This window comes from Pseudochaenichthys georgianus, chromosome 5, assembly GCF_902827115.2.
Source record: "Pseudochaenichthys georgianus chromosome 5, fPseGeo1.2, whole genome shotgun sequence".
Taxonomy (NCBI): domain Eukaryota; kingdom Metazoa; phylum Chordata; class Actinopteri; order Perciformes; family Channichthyidae; genus Pseudochaenichthys; species Pseudochaenichthys georgianus.
Genome location: NC_047507.1, coordinates 31764073 through 31785461, shown reverse-complemented (window position 1 = coordinate 31785461; position 21389 = coordinate 31764073). Strand labels below are relative to the sequence as shown.

The 21389-nt window shown below is 39.2% G+C and overlaps 1 protein-coding gene across 2 annotated transcripts in view; it reads left to right on the top strand.

The window, feature by feature from the left end:
• LOC117446229 (immunoglobulin superfamily member 21-like) overlaps positions 1-21389 on the top strand; it is a 309817-nt gene that overhangs the window by 194118 nt on the left and 94310 nt on the right. For both annotated transcript variants that reach the window (XM_034082290.2, XM_071203327.1), the window contains exon 4: positions 8726-8844. In XM_034082290.2, coding sequence (XP_033938181.1) covers positions 8726-8844 — 119 coding nt within the window. The remainder of the gene's footprint in view (positions 1-8725; positions 8845-21389) is intronic.

The following is a 21389-nucleotide window of genomic DNA, read 5'->3' as shown; positions in this document are numbered from 1 at the left end:
AATGTTTTTTACAGGATTTATACCATGATAATGCTTGTCATATAATGAATTATATATCATAGTAAAGCCACACGCTAATAACTGTGTGGTACTGTTGATTTAAGTCCTGATTCAGAGGGATAAAAGAGCAATAATCGAATATATAGAAAAAAATGTAATATGCGGTATATTAGGTTTTTTCCAATAAGTACATTAGAAGTATGACTCTTTCCTAGATGATTTTCCAATTGACATTAACCTCTTAAGCCCAAAGGTCCCCCCAGTGGACCCCTCCCACCGTTTTTTTACGAGACAATGTCTCAGGGCTTCTTAACATTTATGAAACTATTAATGTTTCATACCCTTTTAAAGGTAAGAAACTCCGCTAACTGACAATAAGAACAATTGTTAGCTAAAAAAAACACGAGTAATACCAAGCCTTTGAATTAGCATTGAGCGAAAAAATGCTAACTAATGCTAACGCTTTTTTACACAGAACTCACGGTAGAAATACCCGTATTACTATCTTAACTGCACAAACAAGATATACGATTTAAAGCTGAGACTCCACAGATTCCACACATGTAATGTCATCACTGCACGACCTCGAATTCCTGGAGCTATCAGCCAGAAAAGAGAAAGTAAACAACATCCGGTTTAAAAAATATTACAATAATTACGTCTTACCTTTTTTGATTTGTGATCAAAAGTTGTGTTCAACGGAATAAAAACGCCGCTCAAGGTTAATCCAATGTCTTTGTGTCACGTAGACATTTTTACTGATAATCCATCATCATATTTATGGCAATATACTGGGTATAAAGTGTTGCCGTCCAGGCCTGTACTTTCAGATATGTTTCTTTTGCTTCTCTATTACGTCCGCAATAGCCCAGAGCGCACGCAGCACAGAGCGGACAGCAGATAACGGAATTGCAGTTGTATTGCTTATAGATTATCAGAACATTTCAAAGGGGACACAGTCACATTGGATATTAACCTATGGATTAACTACATCATCGTTTTTATCGTTTTAATGCCATTGAAGACCAATTTAGACCAGACAAAGAGGAAGGTGAGCCATGTTAGCCTAGCGCATTAGCGCTAGCGCCACTTGTTTTGATGTACGTTTTTGTTGATAACGTCGCAAGTTTGTATCTTTCAGTGTTAAGGTGGGCACCGTTAGATTCTGTGTCTTTACGATCATAAACAATGTGTTGGATGTGCAGCTAGGTTAAGTAATAAGGGAGCTAGGAGTGATTTTCGGTGCAGTAATAGGTTAGCATTTTTCGCTCGGGGCTAATTCAGAGGCTCACTGTAAGAGGATAAAATACTAGGCCTATGTTTTATTTTATTTTTATTTTTTTCACAACAGTTGTATTTGGATGGAATGAATACCTATAGTGATAATTCAAAGTGATAAAATGATTTTTACAGTGAAAAAGTTCAAATGGAACTGATGGTTCCCAAATTACCCAGAGGTGAGTCCGCTTGGACTTTATTTTTCTAAACCTCTCTAAAAAGGTCAAATTTCACTTGTTTTGCATCAATCTTGATACAGGGTACTTATTATATGTTATAGTTTGGATTCCTAAAGCTTTTAGTCTACTAGCCCATCATTCAAGGGTGGTTTTCACTATAAGTAATGGGGTTTTTTAGGCGGACATTAGAATTTACATGTTTTTACTGTGTTCCATCTGAATTTACTTTAAAATAAAAACATCTATATTGATTCTGACACTTCTACATCCAACTCACAGATGTAACCTTGCTTTGAGAGAAAAGATTATTAAGATGTAACCTTGCTTTGAGAGAAAAGATTATTAAGATTATTAATTTGCCCCTTTTAGAAGTGGCATTTTCGAGCCTGAAACCTGAAAAACAGGCTCAGGGCTTAAGAGGTAGGAGAAAACAGCTCCTCAGAGTCACGTGTTCCACTTTTGTGAACAGATTCTCAATAGACTACCACCTCTGGAATACATGACATCAAAGATTAGACAGGTTGTTGAAAAATTAATTCCTGCAGTCTTTATATTTTACAGGAATCTCAATGTTATGAGTACAACCTTTCCTCTTTTTCTTCCCCATATTCTGACGGATATGTCTTCCTGTCAAGCTGCAGGAGAATTCAGAAACAGGCGGTTACTCAGAAATGCTGTGGTTGGAAGTTTCATGGCGGCCCTTTTTCCCGGCAATACTTCAATGCTTTGAATCATGTTATCTCTGGTTTCCTTCCCCCTGCACTTGTCTTGGTTTGAATCCATAAATGCAGCAGTCATGACTGTGGATAACAGATCCACGGCTTTGTTTGTAAAAACAAAGCAATGGGCTACATCAGCGTTTACTATAATGTAGCCAGCCAAGACAAAGCCAATTATCTCCCCAACCCGCCGCTACAGATATATTCACAGTGCTATTCTCATCATTTTGCCCATGGGAAAAAAGACGTACTTGTTTTATGCCCATCCCTGGAGGAAGCTCTTGTGAAGAAAACCTCACTTGTGGTGCTCATTCTTTTTCATACCTTTCTCAAACATTTGTTTATGATCTGTCCGTTCACAATGTTTTTACTGATAGCCCCCACTGGCCTGTTGGGATTCAGGGCAGCAATTAATGTTAGTCATGTTTCATTTGTTTTTACTGAATTAAAGAGGACATGTTTTGCGCATTTTCAGATTTGTATTTTGTGTTCAAAAGGGTTTTTATTTTTCTCATACTGCCTGTGCTAAAGCCTCTCTTTTCACCCTCTGCCTGAAACCAGAGTCCAGTCTGTTTTGATTGGTTAGCTGGTCACCACCCCTATCACTTCATAGATTAGAAGAACAGTGTTATGTAGTGATGTCACTATGGCGCGGAAGAAAACAAAGGAGTCAAATGGAGGCGTTTCAGGCAAGGGGGGGAGTATGTGAGAGAAAAACTCCCTCATGAGGGACATTTGGGATTGTATCCTTTGAAGACCATTTACATGCACCAAAACCTATATAACACACTACAGGGAAGGGAAAACCCCAACAAGTATAACAGAGCCTCTTTTAGATTTCCAAAAATTGCAAAGAACCGAGAAGGACAAAACAAATACATAAAGAAAAATATATTTATTTATATTGTAGACAGATTTTTGTTGGAGCACAAGTTTTACTTTTATAAAAGAGCTATCTCCTCTACACACAAGCAGACACTCACACACACACACACACACACACACACACACACACACACACACACACACACACACACACACACACACACACACACACACACACACACACACACACACACACACACACACACACACACACACACACACACACACACACACAGCTGAACTCATTAAAACCTGGCTGCTGTGAGCGCCATGCCGCTGTTCTAACAAAGGTCCCCTTCTGAAACAGCCAGGCGGCAAGGGCAATTGTTCCTCTTTTGTGGGAATAAATCACAGGGGCTAAATGTGGATAGTAGTGTCTCACTTTGATTATCACTGTTGACACATTAGCCAAGTGCAGAATACTATGGAGCCCCCAGGGGACATGGAGAACAAAAACAAAATTATTTAAAAAAAAAAATGTTTTGCGAGACATCGGTTGTCCAAACTACGGCCCGGGGGCCAAATTGTACTTCTCAAATATATATGTATATACGTGTTAATAAGCCCACATTTTCTAACAAATCAAACAAAGAAAAAAACAGGTTACAAAAATATTTTAAAACATATTTATTAAAAATAAGGGTTACTGTAACAACAACATAACCATTGATGTGTTTAGAGATTTTGGTAGCACGACAACTTAAAACATTTTTATTGAATTTTTAAATGAGTAGCCTATATGTTTTTGGCGTTGCAGTTTGTAGACGGTCCCTAAGCACTCCTATCTCCTCCAGCTGCAGATTGTGACCAATTATTGATGTTTAGCTCGGATAACGGCGCGAATCGAACTGTTCTGATAAAAACGACTCTGTAGCTTGTCTATCTTGCTATGATTGTAAAGTCATGTTGTTTGTATTTTTACAACGTTATGTTCATGAGTTATTGAACCGCGAAATTCGAATCTGTCAATAACTCAGCTCAGAGTATGCTTTGCGACGTGCATGTCCCCTCGCTCTGAGTGTTCTCTTGAGGTGTCTTTCACTTGGGTGAAACCCGTGCCTATTGCCAAGCACTGATGTTATATCTTTATATTTAAGGAAAAGCTCAAAGTAAAATCGGTGAACCGATCCATTGTTCTGGTTTCTGTGTTGCCGAACTGACCAGGAAGTACATTGAGCTAAATGAAAAGTTTTGCGAGATATCGCGAAACAATTATTATTATTATTATTATGTTCTTCTCCATGTCCCCTACTGTAGGTGGCTCCATAGAATAGAGATTGCCCTCCCTAGCTGTTTGGAAAACATTGTGATCTGAGGCCTGTACTACGAAGCTGGTTCAACCTAACCTGGATATGTTTGAGTTAGCCGGTTAGTCTAATCCAAAACATACGCGCTCTCGCTAAACTGTTCTACGACGCTGGCTATCAAGTGGATCGCTCAAGCCAGCCGTGTCCTATTTAGTTAGGTGCGCGTTCACATGAAAGGTGTGGTATCTGGAGCATTCGACCAATCACAACCATGGAGAAGCGTACTGACAGCGCAGCGTCATACTTCCTGAATGAAAAGTCAACTATAATATTAGACATATGAAGAAGTTAAACTTTAGACATCCATGACTTAACTTTATCCAGGATAAAAGCCACATAGCTGCACCTGCAATGTGAATACAGCTGGCAACAGAACAAGTGTTTGAATGCATACATTAACAGGTTTATGATATCACTGCCCGTCTAAGACACGATCTGACTTTAATTACATTTGTCTCGAGTGTTTCGTCAACTGAATGTGTTGCTTAAAATAATCCTTCTGCATACAGTATGTGACACTGAGTGTTGCACGGCCAGATACGGCTCAGCTGACTCAGATAAGGAGAGATATGATACATTATGAAGTGATATGCCGCGGACTGTACTTAATGTACTCTGATCCGGTTACTTATGTTGTGGCAGATATTTAAGTAAGCTTTCTTAACGCTAATGTTATAATAGTCAGATTGCTCTGAAGATGGGAGGTGATATTCTATTAATGTTCACGTTCACACAGTCGGTGATTTTTCCCGGCCGTCTTTCCTGCATCGGCAGTTTTTCTGTATTTCCTTTCTCCTGTAATATGACTTGATCGCTTTAAACTCCGCACACTGAGCTCTGATTGGTCAGCAGGCAGTGCTTTCACTGAGTTGAGCTCTTAGCCTGCAACCTAACCTGGTCCCGACCAGGTTAGCCGCTAAGCATAAGTTACCATGGAGATCTAGCCTGCTAAAAAGAGAACCAGCTTCGTAGGACCGGAAAGCCGGAGTTTCCCCTGAATTTAGCCGGCTAAGCGAAAATCCTGCTTCGTAGTATACCCCCCTGCTATCTGTGACTGAATAAGTAATGGTTGCTGTTGACAAACAAAAGAAAAGGAAAAAACATTACCAAATATATAAACCAAGAAGCATACACTAATTGTGTTACTGTATCGAAAGTTGTCTGCTCACTTTAAAGGTCTCCTATTATACTGTTTTTCAGCAATATATTATAGGTAGGGTTGGGTATCGTTTGAATTTCCACGATTCCGATTCCGATTCCGATTCTACTTTTCGATTCCGGTTCTTAACGGTTCTCGATTCCGATTCTTTGAGGGGCAGGGTAAAAAAATGATACATGCTTCTTCCACCAAAAAAATTACATTTATTTGAGAAACTTTTACACAGGTTAGTTTAAAGTAATATTCACATTAATCAGTCTGTTTATATTCACTGCTATGTAACTTTAACCTGAGAACCACTGAAGCTACAACAGTGCAACACTCCAACTTTTAAAAACAGTTCTTGTTGAGAAAAACAAGCATATCTGCCTTCTCAGGCATAACGGGAAGAAATGTTTGAACATTTTGAAGTAAAATGCTTCAATCTGGTGCACACGCAGAATTACTAGAGACTAGATCTAGGGGGTACAACTCTAAACACCCATATGAAAAAGATCGGTTTACATTTTAATAATTAAATAACAAATAGCCTACATGTAATGCATTTTAATGTTGTTGTTCATTCATATCTTATTTTACTATTTTATTTATGCATATTTTCTTATCTCTCCAGTTTAAAACGATATGTCTGGTTTACTGTCCTATAGTATACATTGGAATGATTTCAAACCTGTTTTATCCCAATAATTATAAAAGAGTGCCTTGGAAATATGTGTTTACATAAATTGTGATCAAAACGTTTGAGACCCACTGAGATAACTTAGACTAAAGTGAACTATCTAAACCCTCAGAGTCCTTTACCTCACTGAGCTGAAGTTATCAGCCTCTCAGTCTGACTGGAGAGGACTCTCCCTCCACATCATTGTAGAAACATCTTCTTCTTCCGTTAGAGCAGCTAGCACCAGATGCTAATAACAACAGCGCCGGTTCCAGTGCACCCTCCCTTTCTCCCTCGCTCACGCGCACTTTGGCTGTGAGCTGCGGTTGCCAGATAAGCCAACATCCCCCATGTTCATCACTTGCAGCGCCCATCATACAGGGCAAATGAAAAGTGTAACCGGGGTGAAAAGGGTGTTACATTTACTTAATTATGAATGTTGTTACATCAAGGCCGAAAATTAGGATGAGCACCAACGGTCAAAACATTTATTTGTTCTCCCAGAGCTGTCAGCGCAGCGCCTCCACAGATCTGGCGCCCTAGGCGAACATTTATAATGCCAGTGCGACGGGCCGGCCCTGGTCTCAGGTTACACTGTAGGAAATGTAGATACAACGCTACATTTCCCGCAGGCATGCAGTAGGCTACTGAGAGCGGCGAGAAACATTTCCTCAGGAATCGAAAAGCGGAACCGAAATTCACATTTCTAAATGATACCGTTGGAATCGAAATGTTGGAACCGGTTCCGAACCGGAACCGGTTCTCGGTACCCAACCCTAATTATAGGTCTCAGATACAAAACATGTATAAGTGTTTGGCTCCAAATACCAAACAGATCATAGCATCCCATAAACCCCTCTGTTTCAGCCCTGTTACAAAAGTGCTGATTCTCTGTCTGTTACTTTAGATGAAAATAAGGAGCCACTCCCCACGCCCCTCTGAGAGATATTTGGCAATGTTGCTCTAGGAGGAGACTCAGGTGATAAGGTGGGGGGGGGGTTACCTTGGTTGGCGATTGGCTAATGGTTACACAAGCCAAAACATCGTTATGACATCATAAAGTGGCCAAAATCTGATCAGCTCATTTCCAGACAGGTTTTTATTAGTGCTGTCAAAATTATCGCGTTAACGGTGGTAATTACTTTTTTGAATTCATTGCGTTAAAATATTTAACGCATGTGCAGAATGGCCCGCCCCATATGTCCCACCAGTGGCAGCGCCAGGGTATGGCTGGGGTAGGCTACACCCATACCAAGAAATGGCTTAGCCCCACCATGAAAAAAATGATGTTAAAGTAAGCAAAATAAAGTCTGCCAACTCGCACGGAGTAAATTGCACAGACCGCAGTTAGTAAGATTGATTTCAGTTGCCACGGTTTTGAAAACTTTTGTCACGTAGTGATCGAGTTCTCAATAGAACATCTTTGATAATGTCTTCTGGCCAATCAGAATCAAGATAACGACGTTGTGTTGTTGCAGGAAGTCCCGACGGAGAATACTTTTGCTGTAGTACAGGGGTGCACATAACTAACTGGTACGCAGGTTATGTGCGTAATCTGAAATGCGTACCGTCACTTGTGTCACAAAGCGCATTTGCGTACCGACGTACTTGTGAAGCTTTTCCAGAAGGCGGTTAGATCACCGGACGAGAGAGTCGGTCTCCGTGTGCACAGACAGGGCTGCTATTAACGTCGGTCTGTACAACGGAACTGTGCCAAAACTACGCCAACCGGCTGCGGAGGGAGACTCCCCCCTTCATTGGAGAACTGCGCTAAAACAGCTGATCACAACGTTCACACTCTGTGGTCACGGAGTACTCCACTAGCCCCCCCCCCTCTGTCGACTTTCCTGAAGTACTCCCCCGTTGATAGAAATCAACACGTAATGAATTAAGACCCCACGGTTTGATGATTGATAGGTGTGTGGGTCGTCTTTCATTTTCACACGCAGAAAAATGTTATAATAAACATAGATACTGTATGTTAAATGGATATATCCGCCTGCTTTCATTTATCTTTCCATTCCCACAACAATATACATAAATAAATGGCATATTTTGGACATAGTTCGAATGGTGATTAATCATGATTAATTAATTTTTAAGCTGTGATTAATCTGATTAAAAATTGTAATCGTTTGACAGCCCTAATATAAATGCATCAGGACAAAAGTGAGCGAATCTTTTTTCCTGAAACTTTCAGAATCTCTTTACACAGAGGGGACACGCGCTGATGTAGAAAAGACATGAACAAGTGGATTTTGCATAAAAGGTGACCTTTAAATCACTGGTCTCATATCCTCAAAAGTAATACAGTTAAATGAACTCATATCATATTAGTACATATTTGAGCGTGCCTATAGGAAACAGCTGAATTTGCTGGGTGCAAATTATTCAATTCAATGACCTCATAATGTCATGTTTTAGATCAATAGATGACTAATGGCAAACTTCCCCAAAACATATTTTAGTTGTGCATCACTGAATAAGTATTACCAATCTGCTAACATTTGTATCAACTCATAAACTCTTGTATTTTACAGGCTCCCGGAGGTGCGGATCTCAGACAACGGACCTTACGAATGCCATGTGGGCATCTACGACCGGGCAACAAGGGAGAAGGTTGTCTTGGCTTCAGGGAATGTTTTTCTTACTGTTATGTGTGAGTACCATTGCTGAAGCTTTTATATTATAGCAAAGGAAACGTCCTTTCAGTGGTGTGTTCCCTTTAGTTTTCAATGTTAAAAATGGTGTGCTGCAGGGAGGGACGTAGGTTGCATGGAGAAATGCTTTGCAGGCCTGTTGGCAGGAGAAAATGCTGTCTGCAGTCTGACTCACTCTAAGCTGTGTTTTCTAGTTGTATGTGAGGTGCTGGAGTGGTTATTTTTACTGTTTTCTAGAAAGTGACAAGGAATTCCATTTTTGAAGGGGATCTATTGTGCTAATTTCCAGGTTCATATTTCTATGTTGTGCCTCTACTGGGACATGTTTACATGCTTTAATGTTCAAAAAGTGTTCTCATCCTGCCTATGCTGCAGCTCCTCTTTTCACCCTCTGTCTGAAACCAGAGCCCAGTCTGCTCTGATTGGTTAGCTGGACTGCTCTGTTGTGATTGATCAACCACTCAGAGATGTCCCGCCCCTTAGCCTGTCATGTACAATGTGATGTGCTAGCAATTGCAACCTATAAAACATTACAGGAAAGGGGTAAAACCCAGAACAGCATGATAGGGCCTCTTTGTTACCAAATCTACAATGAGTGAAGTGAAGCTTTGCTGACTCGCTTAAAGCATTTAAAATCAAATGTTTTATGAGATCAATGTATCAAATAATTGGTAAAACCGAGGGAGGTTTGCTTTCCTGCTTTCCCAGTATTAACAATTTAAGACAAAACACTTTATATTGTACATTATTTCTGCATCTATCCATCCATCTGTGGGTCCTTTCTCCACGTCAATCACACAGATTTAATAATGATGCAGTTTGCTTTCTTCCAACCTTATTGCCACTGCCAAATACAACCTCTAGTACCATTATCAGTTATATCTCATCCAATCAATAGAGGACGTTTTGCGCCAGTGGGCTATTGCACAGTCTGTGCTGTAATTATTGTATTATATTCCCCCTAACGACAGCTGTTCGCTTGCGTCTGATGTATCAATTCCAGCAGCAAAGACATGCTGTTCTCCATGTGGTCTTACGGCTAATTAGCAGTGGTGAAATTTGTCAGTGGAACACCAGAGAGGGGCTCCGTGTGACGATATTACTCCATTATCACATTCCGTGCCTCTGAGAGCTGCCTGTGGTGTTCATGTTTCTTTTTGTCTCTCCTTCCGACTAAGACTCTTATTTCTTTTTAAGTAAGCTCTTGACCCAGCTGCGTTCTGTTTTATTTGATGACCAATTTCCATGGCTCCTGTTTGACTGATCCCCACACACTCGTCAGCTAAAGACTTATCAATGGTCGGGATTTACCCAGTTAACTGTTTCTTGTTTCAGCGTTGGGTGGGATGCAGTGAGTGATGTAGTCGCGGGATAGTTGGTGCACCCTTACTCAGCTGGGTCTTAAATCACCACTCCACAAGAGATAGAAGAATGGCCTCTGGCATGGTGGCTAATTGCCGTCTAAACTGAAACAGAATTATTCATAACCTATTAGTGTGTCAAGTTCAGTGGGAAGTAAAGAAAAAGTGGCAAAGAGAAAGAAAGAAAATGAGAGGAAAAAAAAGGTAATTAATTGGAAGCGCTAACACGGAGAGTATTTTAATTTTTTAAAGGGCTTCATAAATAAGAATTATAATTTTAATAAATCCCCTGCCAAGGAATTCAATCATCAAGTTTTAAAAGGCTAAACCCTGAACTTTTGGTACCTAGTATGTCCTAGGAAACTCTCTGGAAAGTTTCTAAAGCCTTTGCTATTCTTCAAACCACTGCTGAGCATGTTGACTTTATTAAGCCTGAGGGCATGAGGAACCCCCTCCCGGGCAAACTGTCCCTGCCATTCTATAAAGACTGTAATACTCCAAGTCTTATCTGAATGCAACAAATAATAAATAAAGTACTGATTTCTGGATGTGAGCAGCAAAGCACAAAGTATACTTAACCCTAACTTAACCCGTAACCTATTCTTAAAATGTAAAAGCTTTTGTGTAAAAGAGTATTCTGTTTTCTCATTCATTTTTGTAATGCACCATATCCCCCTCGACAATTGCTCAAAAAAAGCTTTTACCTTGATAATGAGAAACATAATAGGATTCAAATTGTACCCATACTGTAGCTCGGGCACTTTATTGTGTTCTGGGCCAGATCAATGTAACCTGCTTGAATTTCTACAGGGCTTGTAAATGTAATTAGCATTACTGTATCATAATTCATGATGAAGCACTTTGTTTTTCATCAAAGTTCAAAATACAAATCTGAATTGACAGCTTATGGATGAGAGGTTCAGTGAGAGAAAATCCAGAAATAAAATGATGGACAGACTCCTTATTAGGCTATTGAATTTACTGTCAAATCCTTTTTCAGTCTCAGTCTGAATAGAATACATTCAACAAGATTGAAGTACCCACAATTGACAATTTAATAGAGTTTGACCTTCTTCTTATCACCTGCCTCGCTTTTGTGATATCAATGGAGAGGGCTCGGGTAATGGACATTAAAGAACACAAAAAAACAAAACTTGAAAAATTATGGCAAAATGAATACTTAAAACATCAACATAGGAAAGATGAGTTGTTGGTTTTAGATGATAGAGATATTCTTTAACCTAGGTTTAACTTCAAAATGTGAAAGCAAAAGGTTTTGTATATGCATTTGCCTTTGACGGCCAGTGTAACACAGAAGACAAAAATACTCATGCAATGACACTGGTCAAGTTCACTAAAACGTATTTTCACATGCAACATTTCAAACACAACAAGACTGCTTAGAGCAACTCTGATGCACAGTAGAGGAAATCTTCTAAAACCTCCAACTGTGTAACAATATTCCATGGAATTCCTCAACAATGTAATCTCCTATGGCTGCCCTTCGGAAAAGAGACAAAAAACAATTGAACTATTCTTTTTTTATGAAAAGGCTCATAGTGAAAAAGTAATAGCATAATTGCATCTGGAGTGTGCTACCACCAAACTTGGATTGTTATGCAAGTTTGTTAAACACTTTTGATAGTCCTTCCATCCATCCTTTCTCCTTATCCATCCATCTTTCCATCCATCATCCTAACATTTTATTATTTTTCGGCTGCAATCAAAGCAAATGTTATGTCAATACCAGTATTATCGAAATACAATAATGAACACATATTGAGTATATTATGATGACTTAAACACAATTAGGCAAATTATTAAAAGCAATTTGAAACCAAAGAAATCTTGGCCCTCTCTCAGTTTATGTTTTGAAAAGTCATGTTGTTGTTGAACATGTGATCTGTGTGATGGTTTTTTAAGAGGTGCTGAACTTTAAAGCACACATAATGATGTTATTACACTATAATATCAGATATTGTTACTTTCAACACTTGTGGGATAAGATCTTTTGACCCGCCCCACCCCAATCATATAGAATTGGTATTTCATTTTGCAAAGACTGACATATCCATCCCCGTAAAGCTAAGGTCATAATATCCGGCTATGGTGGGTGAAATAAATCAATACATCTTTCCCCAATGGCAGAGATGGGGTCATTATTTGTTATTACCCAAAGTGATTCCTATGCGACATTCCAAAGATTACAAAGAAAGGTTATTTGTCTCCCCGGTGGAGCCTGACCTTGGCAAGCCAGCTGGTGGTTGGGTCTGGGCGTAGTGTCCAAGCCTCCTAAGGTTGTTGTGTTGTTGTCTGTATCAGGTGACCGTTGGCTTGTGACTCCGCCCGCTGGATGAAGAACATCTTAATAGCCCGTGTGTTTGAACATCATGTCACGTAACTCTTGAAATCCTTTCTTCTAACCTTTTGTAAAGCGTGAGGATGTAATTGAAGGGATACCCTTCATGAGGCTGCATGGCTGGTGTGTATAACCCCTGGAAACAGAGATGAGTGCTATGGTGTTGAGGGACTAATTACCTTCTCATCCCATAAAACTGGGATTCGCTTCAATAATAGATGCCCGACTTTAATTAAGCGCTGTGTATATTTAGGCTCTTGTTTATAAATGGGTGGGATTAATGGCGTACGAGCCAAGCCCAAAGACAGCAACGCCTGCAGACACAGCAGTTTGGCGTAGTAGTAGGAATTGAGAATGTGCACATATGCATGCAAGTTTGTTTACTTGTGTGTGTGCAAAGGCTTATTGGTTTGATGGATTGCTGGCAGTGGAGGAAGAAGTTCTCAGACTTTAAGTAAGTAACAATTCAAAATTGTAAATATAAGTCAGATGATGTTACTGATGACATTTGTTTACGGGTATCGGCAAATAACAGCTAATACCCTAAAACTGTAAAGTAACTAATACCTAAAGCTGTCAAATAAAGTTACTAGTAACAAGTATAGTATTGGCTTCTAAATTGTAGAAGTATAAGGTAGCATAACATGAAAATACTCAATTACAAGTACCTTTAAAATTGTACTTATGTGCTGTACTTGAGTAAATGTACTGTCCACCACTGATTGCCAGGGAGGGGCTCTTTACTCTGGGTCCTGTACTTGTTTGTTAAGTGAATCGAACATCTTGTCCAGCAAAGACACAGAAAGAGACACAAACACAGTGGCCTAATTTACAGCTCCCAGGAAGGATGCCAATTTCATCAGACTCATGAGTCGTATTCTGAAGTGTTTGCCATGTCGTCTTTTAGCACGCCTCGGGTCACCATAGGGGATTGTTCAAGAGTCCTTGACATGATTCTCCATTACTCTCTCATGTAGCCTGTGTGTCACCTTCCTGCTCAACACACTTAATGTCTTATAGAGTGCTATCAGCATCTCAACCTGTTCAACCAACTTTGTGCAGAAAGATTTAAGGCGGAAAGCATTCCGTCTATTTTTTGATATCGTGCAACCACTGTTGTCCACATGGAGAAGAATATTTGTTTGTATCTTGTTTCAAATGAAGAGCACATGCCTCTGAGATAGGGAGGAGGTGGTTGTTATCCCTTTTTTTATTATGTGACCCCTGCCTGCTCCTTCACTACTACCACCATTCAGATACTGACTAGAGCAACGTATTGGCTGTGATCCCATTGGAGGGGGAAAAAAAGGAATGAAATTCATTCAAAAAATAGATGAATTATTAAATGTCTGTCTTTGAGCTAAGCCCTGGGGTGATAATTGAGGCAAAAATAAACAACCCATGGGCTTCCTCAAGGATTTTTCCTACCCAACTTTTAAACTGATCATATCACACATCACTATGCCAAAGAATGTATTTCAGATTTGTTTTGTCTCCTACGTTGTGGCATGAACTTTCAACCGTTTTTGCTGCCATCTCATTTGATGCTGCATTAACAAACCATTTTCACCCTTTAGCTCATTCAGCGCCTCATTCACTTTACCAGTGGAGCAGTCGATTGCATGGTAGCTTCATGAGTAAGCCTTTCTTTATAACTCGAGACAAACAAACAGCAAACAAAAAACAAACATTTGAAAGTTGCATCATATCGTCTGCTAATAATCTTTCCACTAAAAGGCTTCATGATGCAATATTCCTTAGATCCAGTTTTTCAGCGACAACCTGCATTTTTTGTACACACCCTTAACAAAAATGGCCTGACATGGAAATATGCCATTAAAGGAAAATATAATCTTCACTAGAAAAAGTTAGAGTTGATGTCCTAATAAACTATACATTTATTGATTCCAGGCATATGTAACACCATGCTAGTATAATATGATCCCTTTTTCAAATTCCCAGTGTGGGAAAAGATTAATTCTCTAGAACTCAAACAATATGTATTATTTTCTTTTTCAGCGACGCACGCAGTTCTTCTTTGTGATTTTCATTGGAAAATGTAGACTGTGTGTAAGAGGCAGACAGAAAGGCAGTTCAGGAATCTTCCACATCTTTAACTAGAGCTAGAAGACAGTGCTTGTTAAAGTGAATGTATGCAGTTTTTGCTTTCATAGCTAGAAGTGTAGTGATAGTAGAGTGGAACATGTAAAATGCAAAGTTAAACTATTTGAAGCATGGTTTTAAAAAAGCCAATTTCCGTGGCTACTAAGGAAAATGCCTAAAAATGTAACATATATAGGCTAAGCTAAACTATCAAGGCAGAAGCCAAAACAGCTAAATGTTAGCTTCAGCTATACTGTAGCTAAATGTTCAACCCAGTCTCACGGCATTTCGTGTTCACCAACACGATTTTTAATCTATTGATTCGTGTTCACCAACACGATTTGCCCCTTTTTTTCGTGTTGCACAGCACGATTTTAAAAGCAATGTATTTCTACTGGTAATGTGTTTCGTGCCTGCCGGATGCAGCACGTCTTTTTCTCCGGTCGGGTCGTGGAAGACCGGAAGCTGTGTGGTTCATAAAAACATGTTCTTACTCAATATCAAGCCACAGTTATTGCTTTTATTTGACATCGTATAATTTCGGACTTTTGTTGCCGTCTGTGAGGAAAATACATGGGGCTCAGAGCCTCAGGATACTGAAATCTGTATTTTTTAAATATTTTTTTCCTTCTAATTTGTTATTCTTTTCAAAATAACACACTGTTATTTACTCACCAATAACACGCAATTATCCTTGGTTTTATTTATTGGTTTGATTCCATAATCTCGGGCTTTTTTGGCATCCGTCAGGAACTGAATTTAAAAATAAATATAACCGGAAACAGACGTAGGCATTTCGAGCGATTACCCAAGATCCTCAGCTATGGTTTTAAGCTCGCTGATTGGATGTGTTAGCCGCAATGCATGCTGGGATTTGGTGTTTATATTATATGAAATCCGGAAAACATTTTAAAAGTATAAAATAATACTTAATTCCGAGTGCGCTTGCTTTTCTCTTTGAAAGTCATCACATAACGGCATTGTAATACACGGTTCGGCTGCATTACATATTACAGATCTGCCGTAGTTCTTTATTTAGAGAGCCCTGATGAGAAGACCTTTGGAAAAACTGGAAGAAATGGCGCCGAAACTGAATACTTGACGTGGATCATAAATATATCAACAATTAAACAACATCTTCAATTTCTCTTCACACAATACGTCTCCTTGCAGTATCAACACTAATTCGGCTGACTTTTACATTTGATCTAATTCATAGATAGGTTATATTTACACCATAACGGTGCATAGCTGATAGAAAAGGACTGTAGTTTTCAAAGATATTACTGATTTTCTTTGAATGTAAGAATGTAAATACTGAGTCTGAAATAGTATAGCAATATGCTGTAAAATGATGTGAAAGCATGCATAAAACTATACATCTTCAGATGTTGTACATACACACTAATAATACAAAGTTATTATGGCTGTGTGCACCTTGTGTGCACCTCCTAGTGGTTAAAGCACGTTATTGAATTATTGTTTTATGTGTTATATTTGATTACAAAAATCTTAAGAGTACATACTTTCATAGGGGGAAAGTATAAATATAGAAATATAGAATATAAAAATTCAAGAAGATACTATAAGTGATCTCTACAATAAAACAGTTTAGTGCAGGATGTACACAGATATTAATAGGAGGAGGTGCAAAACAGAAAAACGGATTAACCTTTACTTAAACATTAAATATTAAGCCTGACAAAGTACTTAACGTCTAATATATTGCTTTCCTGCAATGTTAACTATGTTGAAGCACTTATTTTAACTGATATTATACACATTAATTATACTCTTATGTATGTAGATAGAATAAGAAATGTGCAGAATATGACAGTTTAATAGTGGAGGTACACACATAGTGATAGATGTCTTGTAATGCACTGTTGAGGAACCTGTGATCCAAGTTGTTCATTCATTGCATAACTACACCGTAGTTGTGTATGATATGTCAATAAACCTTTGAAAATCTTGAAAGGGATGTGCAAAATAGCCATAATATACAGTCTTTAATTAACTATTAGTAGAGAATAACGAGTAATGAATATACTTTATTACTCGTTTCCATTAATGTCAATTGCAGATACATGTTTAGTCTTCTCAAGCACCAACTATCAAATATCTCTCCTGATTGTTGGCACTTGACAATCACCTTACCTGAATTTTACTCAGGTGTAACTAAAGTCTGATTTAAGGGTTGTTTATATTTCACATAATTAATCAGAATCTGCAAAGTAACTCAACTAAATGCAGTGGAGTAAAAATACCAGGTTAACCTCTGAATTGTAGTGGAGTAGAATTACAAAGTAGCAATGAGCTGTCATGTGGGTATATATTAATGCTGCGCATTATGGACACAAGCGATTTTCACCCATTTATTAATTATATGTTTTACATTTGATAACACCAATGTGTTTAATAATGGCAACTTCTGATTGTGGGATAAACGAAAACGTTCAGTAGAGACGTCCCATAGAACATTTTGCGAAACACAATTAGTCTAGTGGGTAGAAGGGGGTATCATGCACCCCCCTGAAATATACTTTTAATTCGATTTTCTAGATTGAAAAAACTGTGTAGAAAACGATTAGCTATGTTAAAAAGTTGAAAAATTGTCCCACGTATATTTTTTTCCCAAATTAGTGTTTATTTACCCTAAAAATCGAGTTTCACTCTTTTTACACCTTTCACTATATCTCAGCCATTATTGCAGATAACTAAACAAATAAGGTATCCAGATCCATGTTTTGAGGGTCAAGGAACACAATAAAACTATTCTTAAAGTGATCACATGTGTCTGTGGCATGCTATTATGCTAATTAGTGCCGCCATTACAATAAAATAGCATTTTAGTCTTGTACCAAGAACGATGTATTTTGCACCGACAGAGAAATATTCTTATAATCAGTGTTTCCTAAGTGTAAAAAGTATGTAGAAAATGATGAGCTATGTTAAAATGTTGTCTGGATGTCCCACATGTATTTTTTATGCAAATTAGTGTCACAATTGCCAACAACGGAATGTTCACACTTTTCACTCTATCTCAGCCATTATTGCAGATACATGGACAAATAATGTGTCTAGACCCATGTTTTGATGGTCAAAGATCACAATAAAACTATTCCCAAAGTCATCAGATGTATCTGTGGCATGCTATGCAAATTTAGAGACGCCAATATTGCAGTAGAGTAAGTGAACACATAGGGTGTCCAGACAGATGCTGTGTATTTAACCAATATGTATTTGTTTTGTACTAGCCTACAGCAAGGGTCAAACATCATAATATAAGTATTGATGTGACTACTCTTTCCCATTCCAGATAAGCAGTCAAGGTTTGGCTCTCCACTATCTGATTAATACTCAATTTGAATCATCGTTTTCAATGCTATCATCAGAGTCAAATTCCTCTTCCTCTTCGTCTTCCTGTTCACGCTCTGCCGTGTCCAGGAGATCAACCAGGGAGGTTGGCAGGACAGGACCACACCGGTCTCAACACTCCATCAGTCCTCATCCATCCCTGCTCCTCATCATAGGAGTTTGGTTTTTCTAAAATTGATTCATCAGCTCGCTGACAAAAAACATTTGTTTTTCATGAGATATAATTTATTAACAGTTATACTGAGCTAAATGTGACAATAAATCAGTAATTCAGCAATCATTACATGTAAGATGAAGCTTATAGCCACATCATGCGATCAGTCTTTTAAGCGTTATCTTCCCCTAATGTAGCTAATCCTAACTTTAGCATTACATGTACTGAGTTTTTTCATGTGCAGCTTTAGTGTGAAACTCAAATGGTCCTTGTTTTGTCAGTGTATTTGTCAACCCTGTTTGCAACAAAAACTGTAATATAGGAGAAGGTTTGTCTCAAAATTAAATTGACTACGCAGGAACACATTAACAGTGATTTAACGTGTGAATTAATGCATGTTGCAGTGTGGAGTGGAACCACAATGGGTTAACCTTGTACATTACATTACATTTAATGACACTTTTATCAAAAGTGACTTACTCACTTAAAATCAACCAAGAATATACAAACTCGAAACTGTAAGAATTTTGCAAGAAATGATTGTGTTCTAAAGCAATGTAATTATAGCTGTAGATGCCAAAGAGCTGGTAGAGAAAGCGCTAAATGTTAACGCAGTGGGATAATAGCGGGGTGCAGCTAGCTACTACACTGAACAAAAATATAAATGCAACACTTTTGTTTTTGCTCCCATTTTTCATGAGATGAACTCAAAGATCTAAAACATTTTCTATATACACAAAATAACCATTTCTCTCAAATATTGTTCACAAATCTGAAAAGATCTGTGATAGTGAGCACTTCTCCTTTGCCGAGATAATCCATCCCACCTCACAGGTGTGGCATATCAAGATGCTGATTAGACAGCATGAGTATTTCACAGGTGTGCCTTAGGCTGGCCACAATAAAAGGCCACTCTAAAATGTTCAGTTTTATCACACAGCACAATGCCACAGATGTCGCAAGTTTTGAGAGAGCGTCTAATCGGCATGCTGACAGCAGGAATGTCCACCAGAGCTGTTGCCCGTGAATTGAATGTTCATTTCTCTACCATAAGCCGTCTCCAAAGGCGTTTCAGAGAATTTGGCAGTACATCCAACCGGCCTCACAACCGCAGACCACGTGTAACCACACCAGCCCAGCACCTCCACATCCAGCATGTTCACCTCCAAGATCGTCTGAGACCAGCCAGTCGGACAGCTGCTGCAACAATCGGTTTGCATAACCAAAGAATTTCTGCAAAAACTGTCAGAAACCGTCTCAGGGAAGCTCTTCTGCATGCTCGTCGTCCTCATCGGGGTCTCGACCTGACTCCGGTTCGTCGTCGTAACCGACTTGAGTGGGCAAATGCTCACATTCGATGGCGTCTGGCACGTTGGAGAGGTGTTCTCTTCACGGATGAATCCCGGTTTTCACTGTTCAGGGCAGATGGCAGCGTGTGTGGCGTTGTGTGGGTGAGCGGTTTTCTGATGTCAATGTTGTGAATGGAGTGGCCCATGGTGGTGGTGGGGTTATGGTATGCGCAGGCGTATGTTATGGACGACGAACACAGGTGCATTTTATTGATGGCATTGTGAATGCACAGAGATACCGTGACGAGATCCTGAGGCCCATTGTTGTGCCATTCATCCATGACCATCACCTCATGTTGCAGCATGATAATGCACGGCCCCATGTTGCAAGGATCTGTACACAATTCCTGGAGGCTGAAAACATCCCAGTTGATATAAAGTGACACTGTAGGAGCAGTCCTTTGGAGACTATCATCACAAGTCAGTGCCACATGTACATATAATTTGTACACAATTAAAGCATTTAGGGTAACCTATGTTTTTCTTGTTTGTTTGTTTTTTACTAAGATTCATAATGTCCTTTTTATATGCTTCATTGAAGCCCTAAAAATGTTGTGCTAATGCTAACAGCCAAGTAGATCACTAAGTATATTATATTATGTATTTTCCGTTCCACAATACACCCATCTAATAGTTTCATACCCAGGAGGCACATCAAAAGTTTGGCTTCTGATTTTAAATGTAGGCATGTCCTGAGTACACCCCACTGCCTCACCACCATATGGCACTATTGTTAAAGAGCACCAATTAGTGCTGTAGTAAGTATAGCAGGCTGCTAAACGAACAAATACATTTTGCTCTGTGTGACACCAAGGGCTGTTTATTATACCGTGCAGAACTCAGCAGATCCTGCCTATCATGCATCAATCATTAAAGAATGCCCCTCCCCAGATGCATAATCCCAGTCATGGCACAGCAGCATGCACACAGTGGAGGACACCAGGCAGAGATCCTTTGTGCTTTGCAGTATTTCTCTACTATACGTCTGCCGGAGCGGAAATGAAATAATTGGAGTCAGAAGTGAGAATCAGAAATCCTTTGTTTGTCCAACAGGGGGGACATTTCAGCCAAAAGGCCAGAATCAAAAGAGAACACGTTAAAAAAAGAACACTGCCAGGAACACAGGTTCCACTCCGGCTTGTAGAATGATGTGGCACTCCCTTTGTCTCCCCCTTTCAAAGCTTCATCTGGAATAAAGGCACTCTCATCCAAAAAATGTCATCAATGCTAAAAACAAGTATCAGCATTATAAAAAAGTAAATACCAGTTGATGTAAATTATTCATAAAAGAATAATGGTCAAGTTGAGGTTGTTGCAAAAGCAGAAAGTTGTAGAACTGTCAGTGACATGGAGACACTGTTCTCACAAGAAGAAACTTTCGGCAAATCAGCATTTATTTTTTCTCAAAGCACCTTACTAAAACACAGAAGTATACACCTTCAAATACTTCCAGAAGTCTTTAAACCATTACTTTAGAATAACCTTGTGATGTCTTTCACGATGCAGCTCTTTATTGTTTTCTTGGGTAGCTTTCCTTCCTTCATCCTGAGACGTGCACGTCTGATTTTGAACGCAGTGCCTCCCCTGATGTCTCCTTGTCGTTATCTGTATGCTGTGAAGTGTAGGCTTCATCCCTTGTTGTGCACTATACCTCATTCCCTTCCCTCCCCCTCACTAAGGAGGTCTTCATCACTTGCTGCGCTCTGCTCCCCACCAAGGTCCCTCCTGTTGAGCGTGGTTGACTGAGGAGGCGACGGAGGAGAAACAGCTTCGCCTCCCTAGAGACGAGCAGCTGATTGTACCAAAACATGAAAACACCTCTTTGACTCTACCTGTTTTT